This window comes from Marmota flaviventris, chromosome 8, assembly GCF_047511675.1.
Source record: "Marmota flaviventris isolate mMarFla1 chromosome 8, mMarFla1.hap1, whole genome shotgun sequence".
In the NCBI taxonomy this organism is placed as follows: Eukaryota; Metazoa; Chordata; class Mammalia; order Rodentia; family Sciuridae; genus Marmota; species Marmota flaviventris.
In genome coordinates this window covers 78,471,714-78,484,824 of record NC_092505.1, presented here as the reverse complement: position 1 = coordinate 78,484,824, position 13,111 = coordinate 78,471,714, and the positions used below count along the sequence as shown (strand labels likewise).

The 13,111-nt window shown below is 41.0% G+C and overlaps 1 protein-coding gene across 2 annotated transcripts in view; it reads left to right on the top strand.

Annotated features, from left to right (window-relative positions):
• Col8a1 (collagen type VIII alpha 1 chain) overlaps positions 1 to 5,654 on the top strand; it is a 149,826-nt gene extending 144,172 nt beyond the window's left edge. Inside the window, exon 4 of one of the 2 annotated variants that reach the window (XM_027943257.2) lies at positions 1,062 to 5,654. In XM_027943257.2, the coding sequence (XP_027799058.1) occupies positions 1,062 to 2,968 (1,907 nt within the window). In that variant the 3' untranslated portion in view covers positions 2,969 to 5,654. Of the gene's footprint in view, positions 1 to 1,058 lie in introns of both variants that reach the window. The other variant, XM_027943255.2, reaches the window with a different exon arrangement.
• Positions 5,655 to 13,111: the final 7,457 nt, after the last annotated feature.

Here is a 13,111-nt window from a genome sequence, read left to right as displayed (position 1 = left end):
TAATAGTAATGTATTATACATTTCAAAACTGCTAAGAGTAAATTTCAAATGTCACCATAAAAATAAGCATTTAAGAAGATGGAGATGCTAGTTTTCTTGATTTAATTTTTCCAAATTATAGCCATAAATCATAACATGGATCGCAACTGATTAATATATACAATTATAACTTGTTGGTTTATTTAAATTTTTAAAATAAAATTAAAACCAAAAGATTATGGAAAAATAAAATATCACTTCAAGTAGGAGAAATAGAAAAATAAAACAGAATGACTCCAACACTAAGATATACATACACATATCTAGAACAAATAAGATGAAAATGCATATAAATGTCAAGTGTCTAAGTTCTGAGTTTTTGGGCAACTCTGAGTTTTCCTTATACATCTTTGAAGTTTCCAATTTCTCTATGATGAACACATCATAATATCTTCAAGTTTTGTACTTAGAAAAATGTTGCTTCATTACTTTTTAGCTTTTTTAACTTAACCAATGCTGATATAATCAGCTGCACATATCAGTTCTCAAAACAATACCTCAAATAGAAAAAAGAAATTACCACCCTGTACCATGTACAGCCAGAGGAAGTTGTATTCCATTTGTGTACAATGTATAAAATGCATTTTACTGTCATGTATAACTAATTAGAACAAATTTAAAAATTTTTTAAATAAATTTTTAAAAATTAAAAAGAAAACAGAAATTATCAGTTTGGTTTCTTTTATTTTGTTAATATTTATTTTTTAGTTTTAGGTGGATACAATATCTTTATTTTATTTTTTATGTGGTGCTGAGGATCAAACCCTATGCCTTAACAAGTGCTAGGCAAGCATTCTACCACTTGAGTCACAACCCCAGCCCCTTGGTCTCCTTTAAATATTTATATTACACAGTCCTGGAAGATGAGCGCATTAGTTCTAGTCTTTCCTCTCAATAGTAAGATGTCTAAACAAAGATCACATGACTTTATTGAAATAAAAGATAACTAACCTCCCTCTCTCCTTCTCTTTCTCTCTCTTCCTCTCTCCTGCCCTCTACCTTTCCATCTTCTTTATCAGCAGAAATACCATTAGCCAGTTTACGAGGAGAACAAGGTCCCCGTGGAGAACCTGGCCCAAGAGGACCACCTGGGCCCCCTGGCTTGCCAGGTCATGGGATACCTGGGATCAAAGGAAAACCAGGGCCACAGGGATATCCAGGAATTGGAAAGCCAGGTATGCCTGGAATGCCTGGAAAGCCAGGAGCCATGGGAATGCCTGGGGCCAAGGGCGAAATCGGACCCAAAGGGGAAATTGGGCCAATGGGGATCCCAGGACCACAAGGACCTCCAGGGCCTCATGGACTTCCTGGCATAGGGAAGCCAGGTGGGCCAGGGTTACCAGGGCAACCAGGAGCAAAGGGTGAGAGAGGACCCAAAGGACCACCAGGACCTCCAGGCCTTCAGGGTCCTAAAGGAGAGAAAGGCTTCGGGATGCCAGGCTTACCTGGCCTGAAGGGTCCTCCAGGTATGCATGGCCCTCCTGGCCCTGTCGGACTGCCAGGAGTGGGAAAACCAGGTGTGACAGGCTTCCCTGGGCCCCAGGGCCCTCTGGGGAAGCCAGGACCTCCAGGGGAACCTGGCCCACAAGGCCCTATCGGGGTGCCAGGGGTTCAAGGACCTCCTGGAATACCTGGAGTTGGAAAGCCAGGCCAGGATGGGATCCCTGGCCAACCAGGATTTCCAGGTGGCAAGGGGGAGCAAGGACTACCAGGGCTGCCAGGACCCCCAGGTCTTCCAGGAATTGGGAAACCAGGCTTCCCAGGACCTAAAGGTGACCGGGGTGTGGGGGGTGTTCCTGGGGCTCTTGGACCAAGAGGAGAGAAAGGACCAGTAGGTGCCCCTGGAATGGGAGGACCCCCAGGAGAGCCAGGCCTGCCTGGAATCCCAGGTCCCATGGGCCCTCCAGGTGCTATTGGTTTCCCTGGGCCCAAAGGAGAAGGTGGGGTTGTGGGGCCACAGGGGCCACCAGGTCCCAAAGGCGAGCCAGGGCTTCAAGGCTTCCCAGGAAAGCCAGGTTTTCTTGGTGAAGTAGGACCCCCTGGCATGAGAGGTTTGCCAGGTCCTATAGGGCCCAAGGGGGAAGCTGGGCATAAAGGATTGCCTGGGCTCCCTGGTGTTCCCGGGCTGCTTGGACCCAAGGGAGAACCAGGCATTCCAGGGGATCAGGGGCTACAGGGCCCCCCAGGTATCCCAGGCATTGCAGGCCCTAGTGGCCCCATTGGACCTCCTGGGATTCCAGGCCCCAAAGGGGAACCAGGCCTTCCAGGGCCTCCTGGGTTCCCTGGTGTAGGCAAGCCTGGAGTGGCAGGCCTTCATGGCCCCCCAGGGAAACCAGGTGCCCTCGGTCCTCAAGGCCAGCCTGGCCTTCCAGGGCCCCCAGGTCCTCCAGGGCCCCCGGGCCCACCAGCTGTGATGCCCCCTACACAACCACCCCAGGGAGAGTATCTGCCAGATATGGGGCTGGGAATTGATGGTGTGAAACCCCCCCATGCCTATGGGGCTAAGAAAGGCAAGAACGGAGGCCCAACTTACGAGATGCCCGCGTTTACTGCTGAGCTGACCGCACCTTTCCCGCCGGTGGGAGCCCCAGTGAAGTTTGACAAGGTGCTCTATAACGGCAGACAGAACTACAACCCGCAGACGGGCGTCTTCACCTGTGAGGTCCCCGGCGTCTACTACTTTGTATACCACGTTCACTGCAAGGGAGGCAACGTGTGGGTTGCTCTGTTCAAAAACAACGAGCCCATGATGTACACATACGACGAGTACAAGAAGGGCTTTCTGGACCAGGCATCTGGGAGTGCTGTGCTGCTGCTCAGGCCCGGGGACCGCGTGTTCCTCCAGATGCCCTCAGAACAGGCTGCGGGACTGTACGCCGGGCAATATGTTCATTCCTCGTTTTCAGGATATTTATTATATCCCATGTAAAAAAAAAAAAAAAAGAAAAAGAGAGATTTAATAGAAGACAAGAAAATGATGCAACAAAAAATTCAGATGAAAAACATAATTGCTTCAGAACATTTATATAGTTGGAAAGTTATATTTAAGTGAAAATTCAGACCATCATGTACAAATAAAAACTAAGATGCATGTTTAATACTCTGCACAGCAGCTTGTCATTGAAAACAATGGGATAGATTTATGTATCAAGTACTGACACTTGTGTTGTACCCACTGGAATCACATTAGTTGTCATATGTTATTTGCTCTCATGATAACCTGCTTATTCAGATCAGTCAACATGCCAGTACAAAAGATCATAGCTAACCAAAGTCACTCACTCATATTGTTTCCTTTAAAGTATTTATAAATATGCCTTAGGGAAATGTCAGTGATAACAGTTACATACCATATTTACTTTCAGAATTTCCTCTCCATCTGTGCAGATACATTGCCATGGAATGTTCTGGGGAGTTCTGTAGTGTTACTGTCTCAGTGGGAGTCAGAGAGGGCCATAGAAACCTTAGTCCTTTGTAGTACTAGGGATATTTCTCTAGTGATAGAGGCTGGGGTTTTTTATTGTTGTTGTTGTTGTTTGTTTGTTTTGTTTTTTATCAATTAGAAGTTCTAGTCAGAATTGTATGTCTGGAGTCTGGAAAAAAAATTAAGGAAGAGTACCATTGTCCATCTGTGCTGAGCACTGGGGTAGGATGCCAATGTGAGGCCAAGACAGAGCCCCACAGGAGCTAACAAACCAGTGGGGAGACATAAGCAGTGATTAACTCATTTATTCCTCAAGGAGTTCTTTTAGAGTTGTTCTGTGACTTATTTTGTTTTTTCTTCCCTCTGTGTAATTTCTACCAGGGCCTAACCAACATAAATACCTGGAAGCCATAAGAAAAAAAAAGGAACCCTTCAGTAAACTTTTTAGCTTTATGGAATATTTATTATTGATAGGAATTATCAATTGAGTTTACATGCATTAAAAATTTGCCTCCTTTGCCCGTACACACAATCACAGTGAGGTTTTAACCATAGAGATATTGATATTCTTTAGTAGCTGAAGAATATCTCCCTGTTTAGTATGTAAGCAAATTCACGTGTCATCTGAGGTTTCAAATCAATTTCCAAAATTCAAGCCATTTTTTATTGAGGGAAAAATTCAAAATTCATAGGAAAATAAATCTCTATTTTAAAAAAAGGTAATTAGGCAGTTTGATATTTTAAAAGAGGTGATGTTTCTAGGTGTAGATACAAAAAAGGAAAATAACTGTCTCTTCAGCAGCAATCTGTGGAAGAGATATCCAGAATGTCATAGGGCAACAATGGCCCAGGCCATCTATGTGGCCCTTTACTTAGCACAAGTCAACAAATAAAACAAATTTGAAAGGGAGACATAAATAGTTGTCCAGGTTTTCATTTAGGCACATAGTAGGTGATTTAAGCATTGCTTCAAATCTGCTATTAACTGTGGATGCTGTTAGACACATGGGGAAATGATATGGAGCTGTAATAGTGAAATCATATATTTTTTCTCAAAAATTAATTGAGTACATAGTTATAGATGGGAAAATACACAAATAAAAACACAAGGAAATGTGTCTATGGAAAATTGCAATCATTTTTGGACTGGAGGTATAACAGTACACAAGGCCCTGGGATTAATCCCAGTACCACAAAATAATAATAATAATAATAATAGAAATTTTTTTTACTATCACAAAAGTTCTTCTCTTGGTCAAATATGTATCTTTTCCCTAAGAAGTATACAAGAAACATTTCTTCTCAGTTTTTTAAAAAGAGAAATTAGTTCGTTATCCCCAAATTTCTTATTCACTGTTAATTAGATAACACAATTTTCCCATTAAAAAGATATCCTACCCAACCTTCGTTTTCAAAGTGGACAGCATATATGTGGCAATATGTCCTTTGAGTTGGTCTTGAGGATGCTGGTTTGGGGCTGGTGACTTTGGAAGTAACTGGGTTCCTTCTGCTAATAGGTACACTGACATGGCTTGGAGGCAAGTCAGACCAGCTGATCTGTAAAATTGTATTTATCTGTACATGTATGGACTCTTAATTTCCATCAAGCAAGAGAGAAATTATCTCTTTAAAAACAAATTCACTTTTCAAAATATCTTCCAACTTATTTATTGGTTGTTACGCAATTGCCTATATATAGATAGATAGATATATAGATATTTGTATGTGTGTATGTTTATTATCAGGCATATGCTTCTAACTTTTAGATGGAGGAGGAGCAAAATTTATGCCAGATACTGTGTATTCTACAATGGTGCTAATCTAAAGCTAAATGATACTTCATTTAATTTAAAACAGAGTTTTAAGTAATTATCTATGTACCTGTGTTTCCCTTTTGAGTGTTGCACATCATGTTAACACATTAATGTAAAAGCAGATAAAATAACTGCATGTTCTAAAGTCTAGGGATAATAGTATGATCTCTATTTCATTCAAAAATATCTAAAATTTTTCCATGTGAAATGGACCAAACTTGCATTTTCTTATTTAACTACAGAGTTTTAATGCAGCATGACATCCTCCAGGGGAAAAGAGTGTCTGTAGTGGGTGACAGTCCTCACATATTTTACAAAATATAATGAATGGTGAACAGACTGGTAACTTGTTTGAGTTTCCATGATAGATTTGAGATTTAATGGCAAATCATTTTTATTTAAATTTTTGTACTGATTTGAAAAAAAAAGTCATTAAATATCTTTGAAAGTATATTTCTCATCTTGTTCATGTTGCTCTTTGATGATGTATTAACCTGGTAGGTCCCCTCACATATACATTGTAGCAAACAGCAGCTGAATTAGAGGCTGAACAGGACAATTTGTTATTCCTCTTTGACATAACAGCTCTGGATTTAAGCAGTCCAGGGCTCAATGGTAACCCAAGCAGGGGCCCAGTTTCCTTCTATCGTGTTTCTCTTCCACCCAGATATGTTGCCCTCCTCTCCGCAGTCTAGGATGGCTAACATCAGACACAGCCCAGCTAATGGGAGGGTGGAGAAAACAAAAGGGGAAGGTGTGTTTTTTGTCTTGAAAAACTCAAACCAACCACTGCATAGAGCACTCCCTCCCACATGCATTGCCTGGAATGTAGTCACCTTGCCAGCGAGCTTCGAGATAGTGTGGGAAACTGAAGATTTATTCTGGGTAACTCCATGCCCAGCTTATACCCAGGAGGGTACTATTAAGAAGGGAAAACAGATAATAGGACACAGGTAACTGCTGCATGTGCAACATACATCAGCTAAGAAAGGACTGCCACAGTCCTCTCTTCTCCCTCTCTTCCGCCACATCAGAGCCACATATTGGAAAGGGAGATGGTGCTGCATGTAGTCACAGACCTGTTTCAAGAATCTAAAGGTCTCAGTAAGTATCATCAATAAGGAAATAACTCTTTCGTGATGATTTATAAAGCCCTGAGTGACTGTAACTTATCACATCTATAATATGAGAAAGGGACTGTTTAAATCATTGGGCGGGCAGGTATGTACCACCAGGTAACTTCTTTACGCCTTCAGTGTGCAAGCTCAAGACCACAGCTTCCATTCCCATATAGCCCAGTGGCTCTATTTTATTCCAGAACTATTTTTGGAAGGTCTGTCATTCGGAAAACACAACCATCACATCTTGTTGGCTTATGTAGGAAGATAGAAGGTTGAGCACAGGAGACACAGCAGGGAGGATTAATGGTTAGAATTCAGAATGCTGGACCAATGGGGCCAAACCATCATCACTGTGACGGAATAAAGAAACTCAAAATCGACATCATATTTACAGTACGTGTGTAGTAGCCCTTTACGTTAAACACAAAGTAGCCCCTATTGTGTGCCTGGTACACTACATGATCTGGGGCATAAAAAGCAACAGAAAACATAACCCTTCTCCTTAAAAATATTATCTTCTGCTTGGAGGATCTCAAGATGTTTGTTTTAAAAGTCAAAAGAGCAGGGTGATGTGAAGGTGACTGAATGCATACAAACTAGATAAATCCAGAAAGAGAAAGACTGATCCATGCTGCCCTTCCTGGGAGGACCACTCTGTCTTCCTGCTGTATAAGCTCTTCCTCGCCCCTCTGGACACAGAGGAAGCTCTTCCTTCCCTTTGCACAGTCCCTATTGCCTAGATTGAGGCAACTTCTCCCCACATCACCACCCTGCTTTGTATGTTCTATCCCTTCACTATTTTTTTTTTCTGCTCTGTCCATGGCTATAATTAAAAAACATGATTCACTGGGGACAGGCACTTCATTTTTTCATCTTTGGATCCACACCCATCTCAGAGTAATGGTCCCAACACTAAGGTTGAGGAAATAATGAATTTCACAAGGATGCTGTGGGAAAGGGTCCTCAGTGGAGGTGAGGTTAGACTGAATGGTAGGAAACTCCCTTCCAGCTCTGGCATTCCATTATTTTACAGAGGCTAACTATGGGATAAAACTTAATTTCAGCTGGGCACTGTGGCACATGCCTGTAATCTCAATCAAGAGGCTGAGGCAGAAGGAAGGATTGTGAGTTCAAAGCCATCAGCAACTTAGAGATGCCCTATGCAACCTCACTGAGACCCTGTCTCTAAATAAAACATTTTAAAAGGGCCGGGGATGTGGCTCAGTGGTTAAGCACCCCTGGGTTCAATCCCCGGTATAAAAAAAAAATGTAATTTCAAATAATTTATTGGAGGTGGTTGCTTAAAGAAATGAAGAATTTGAATAGAGGAAACATGAAGGTATTCCAAGAGGAAAGGAGAAATAGCCTTTCCTTCTCTAAGAGGAGGAAATTGGTGTGGGGAGGGCTGGGGCAGTGCTAAGTCAGGTGTTGGGAAGGGAAGATCAGGGGAAATGTCTCAACTAGATTAGAGCCTCTATCCAAGGACTAGTGAAGGAAGTTGAATAACCAAAGGAGGGTCAGGTGATCCAACACTTTACACATAGGCAAGAGATGTTTCCATCTTATCTAGTATGAAATCAGATGATATTGTAGGTCGTTAAGTGAGAAAGTGGTGTAAAAATCAATATTTTATTTTTAAAAAATGTTGATGATTGTATGATGACAACATCAGAAAAGGGAAGGTACACATTGTAAAACCACTTAGGAGACCAGAGCAGCTTTCCTTCAGGAAGGCAATAACGGGTTGTGGCAAAGTGAGCCCTAGAGGAGCGTCTGGAGGGAGGAGAGTCAGACAGATTCCGTTTCAATTCCCAGTCTAATGCCAAAGACTGAGAATTGAAATAAAGAAGAATGGAAAAGATGAAAGACTGCACTTAACTTGGGGACAATACTGGACAACCTGATAAGGGGGAAGGAAGCTTGACCCCAAAGCAATTTCCTCCCATTTATAAACTTGGAAGGCAGGAGGGGGTCATCAATGCAATTGGGTAGTCCACGAGTAGAGCCCATCCAGATGAAACAAAGGGAAGACACCTGGTTTCTTTAAAAAAGTGTTGAATTTGACCTGATGGTGAGTATACTGTTACCTAGGGCTTAAATAACAGAAATTCACTTCCTCAGTCTGGAAGCTAGAAGACCTAAAGGCAAGAGCAAGGTATCCATAGGGTTGGTTTCTTCCAAGGTGTCTCCTCTTGGTTTGGGGATGGCTATCAGCTCCTTCACAGGGTCCCAATCACCATTATAAGGATATTAGTCATACTGGATTAGGGTCCACCCTTGTGATCTCATTTTAATTTAATGACCACTTTGGGGAGGCTGTTCCAGGGATTGAACTCAGGGGCACTCAACCTCTGAGCCATATCCCCAAGTCCTATTTTGTATTTTATTTAGAGACAGGGTCTCGCTGAGTTGCTTAGTGCCTCACTTTTGCAAGGCTGGCTTTGAACTCATAATCCTGCTGCCTCAGCCTCCCCAGCTGTTGAGATTGAAGGTGTGAGCCACCATGCCGAGATAATGGTCTTTTTAAAAGCCATAGTTCCAAATACAGTCACATTTTGAAATACTGGGAGTCCAGGATTCAATATATGCATTTTGAAGGGTAAAATTTAGCCCACAACATGTCTATGCTCCAGATGTGCCTTTGGTTGGAAGAGAAAGGGAGAGTGACCTAGTGGCCTCTTGTGGTAAGAGGTAGAAAAAGGTAGCAATATGTTTTACCACATTTTGGAAGTTTTTCCCTCAAATGGTTCAATGGACTCTTAAAATGCAAGTTTTCATGCTTGTTTCATATCATGAATAACAAAAACATCCCCCAGAGTAGTCTTTTTCTTTTAGCAAAGAGTTGTACATCATTTCTGATGTTGCTTCATTTTCAAAACCAATCCTTTTGCCAGGATAAATTTTATTCTCATGTTATTTTTTATAAAGGGAAAAACCTATTCATGAGTTTTATTATCAGGGGGAAAACTATTAATACCTCAGAAAAGTATAATAAAATTTACATTAAAGCAGGACATATTATCCCACTTTAACAAGTAATCCAGAAGCTTCTTGTGTGATGCTGAAACGCAGGACCATTTCATCAAAGTTTCCTTTGAGGCACTCACAAGCTTTCCAAAGATTTTTTTTCTTTACTATCTTACTATAAGTAAAAATAGATTTTTTATTAAAATCAAAAGCACTTCTAAATTAAAGTTTCTAAATCCCATGGAGAGCTATGTTTCATATGCTTTGTTAAAATCATCAAGACCTAAAAATTAATTTTATAATGAACATAGCTGTGTCAGTTTTCCTTTGACAAGTGAGTGGCTGGCAGCAATGTTCCCATCTGCTCTTCATTCGTGGGACAAGAGACACAATGGGAAAAACTGATGGAACATTTACAGCTCTCTCCTTGACTGCTTCAAATAATAGTCTTTCCTCAACAAAGATGATAATGTCCTTTTCATTTACTCTGCCAAACAAGAGTCACCAATACAGAAAATGTATAGTCTGGGGTCAGACTATCCAAGAATAAATCTTAGTCCTCTGTTTACCAGCTGTGATACCCTCAGTCAATTACTTAACCTCCCTAAATTTCACTTTTTGCAACTGTAAACTAGTAAATGATAATAGTAACTATCTTCCACAGTGGTTGGACAGCTGAAATAGTAGGGTGTGGTTTGCAGGTAGATTTTTGCAGTACATTTACTGAATGTACACCATCAACCAGAAATTGCTTTAACAGGTTTCCTACATTACCTTAGTTACTCCTGTAATACCTCTAATATTAGTCCACTTTACTAACAGGGTTAGGGTTAGAGAAGTGAGGTATAGTAACTTGTCTGAGATCTAATGACAATGCCAGGATTTTAACACAGGTGCCTGGCTTCATGGTCTATGGTGTTAGCTATCACACCCTATGGCCTCAAGGAAGGAGACAAAAGTCCTCAGCTGTCTTAGAAGCAAACAACTGTAATGAGTGTTTGAAAGATGACAGAGCTCAGTTGTTTTATGGTCACTGTCCTTACCAGAATCAAGTGAAATAACTACCAACAGGGCTGGGGTTGTTGCTCAGTTGTAGAGCACTTGCCTAGCATGTGTGAGGTACTGGGTTTGATTCTCAGCACTGCATATAAATAAATTAATAAAGGTCCATCAACAACTAAGTGTGTGTGTGTATATATATAAATATATATATAACTAGATACAAGATGATATTAGCAGATATCATGGTAACTGCCCCATCCCTTAAGTGATATGGGGACAGCTGATTTTAAAAATGGAAGGCACCACCATAAACTTAACAGAAGGGCTACTATCAAAACAAATAAATTAGAAAAAAAAAAAGAAGTGTTGGCAAAGACGTGGAGAGATCAGAACATTTGTGCACCATCAATGTACACCATCAACCAACTGGTGAAATGGTAAGTTGGACCATTATGAAAAACAATATGGTGGTGCCTCAAAAAAAAAAAAAAGTAAAATATGACCACCATGTGATCTAGCATTTCCACTTCTAGGTATATAATCAAAAGAAGGTATACAATCAAAAGAACTGAAAGCAGAGAGTTGAGAAGATATATATATATATTCATACTTATAGCATTATTCACAAAATATAAAAAGTGAGAGAAATCCAAAGTGTTTTTCCATTAAAAATACATATAATAAAATATTATTCAGTCTTACAAAGTAAAAATTTCTGACTCATGCTTCACCATGGATGAATTTTAAGGACATTGTGCAAGGATAAAAAGCCAGTTTCGAAGGCAAATACTGTATGATCAAACTTATTTGAGGTACCTAGAGTAGTCAATTCATAGACATAGAAAGCAGAGTGGTGGTCTCCAGGGTCTGGAGGGAGGGGAAATGGAGAGGTTTTATATAATGGGCTTCAGCTTTTCAAGATGAAAAGAGTACTGGAGATGGGTGGTGGTGATGGTTGCAAAACAAAACAATGTGAATGTACTTCACACTCTTGAACAGAAGACTTTAAAAAGGTTAAGATGGTAAGTTTCATATTATGTGTATTGTACCAAAATTTTGAAACTAATTTTAAAAGTTGATTAAAAAAAAAAGCTAAAGGGAAAACTACTTGTTGATAAGAATAACTAACTCATCAAGGAGGTAGTTGGAAATGACTTACAGCAGCCTCCCTTACCTCCACATTCACCACAGCATTCACCCAGTGGGTAAAGGGTTCTGAGCATCATTGTGGTCCAGAAACCATGAGTCCCAGCTTCTCCAAAAAGTTTCTGCAGATCATGGTGACTGCCACTTAATCTGTCTCCTCTCCTTGAGTGGATGCTACATTCTTAGACCTTAAGACTTAACTGCTGTAGGCAGACACTCCGTCTTCACCCAGTGACCCAAAGTAAAAACTAAAAGGACTAAGTTTCTTTTTATTCTTCAACCCCAAATAGGCAATTTCCAAAAATTTTTTCTAAAGATAAAGTGACAGCTCATGTTTTCCCCCTCCAAATGAGGGGATATTTATGGAGCCTATACACACTCAAGATGTAAGACGAACGAAAGTTGTTTTTTTTTTTTTAATTTTTAATTTATTTTTTAGTTTTTGGCAGACACAATATCTTTGTTTGTATGTGGTGCTGAGGATTGAACCCAGGTCACATGCATGCCAGGCGAGCGCGCTACCACTTGAGCCACATCCCCAGCCCCCGAAAGAAAGTTTTAATTCAACCACATGACCTCACCAGACCCTGTGGGAAGAGAGGAAAAACAGCCATTCTTGGTAAGCAGGACCAAAGAGAAAAGCAAGCATAGTTTCAGAAACTTTCCTGTCCCCCAAGGAGCAAGGTCTCTCTCTTGTGGCCAGAGAAGAAATAGCAGTTCGACAAGCTTGTTTTCATTGGACTTTTTCTCAAATGAATTTTGCTGTAAGGATTTCAGAGAGAATATGGTAGGGATGGTTTGTCTTTGCTCCATGTTTGGGGCCACAGCTTGGGGTCTATCTAAAGTCAACTCCTGGAATATTTGGAGGCATCTTTATTTATAGGTCTAGCAGTAGATGCTGGCTGCCAGCAGGGACCTCAACTGAACTGTGGGCCAAAATACCTACCTGTGTATTTTTCCATGTGGTTTCTCTGTGTGGTCTCTTGTGAACTTCTGCACAGTATGAAACCTGGTTCCCAAGTGAGCATACCAAGGGAGCAAAGTGAAAAGGCATGGAATTTGAAAGATCTAGCCTCACAAGCCACAGATCATCTCTTCCATATTCTACCAGTTGAGATAATTATCTGCCCAGGTTCAAGGAAAGAGAACACAGACCCCCACTACCAATAAAAGGACTGTCAAGATCATATCATAAGTAAAGTGCGTAGATGGAAGATTGTGGTGGCCATCTGTTATGGTTTAGATATGAGGTGTTCCCCCAAAAGCTCATGTATGAGCTTTGAAAAAAAAAAAGTTCAGAGGTCAAATGGCTGGGTTATGAGAGTTTAAAGCTCATCTGTACGTTAATCTGCTGATAGGGATTAACTGGGTGGTAACTGTAGGCAGCTAGGGTGTGGTTGGAGGAGGTGGGTGGGTCTTTGGGGATGTGCCTTTGGGGTATATATTTCATCCCTGGTGAGCAGAGTATTCTCTCAGCTTCCTGATTCTCATGTCCTGAGCTGCTCTCCTCCATCACGCCCTTCTGCCTTGATGTTCTGCCTCACTTCAGACCCAGGACAACAGAGTTGGCCATTTATGGACTGAGACCTCTGAAATCA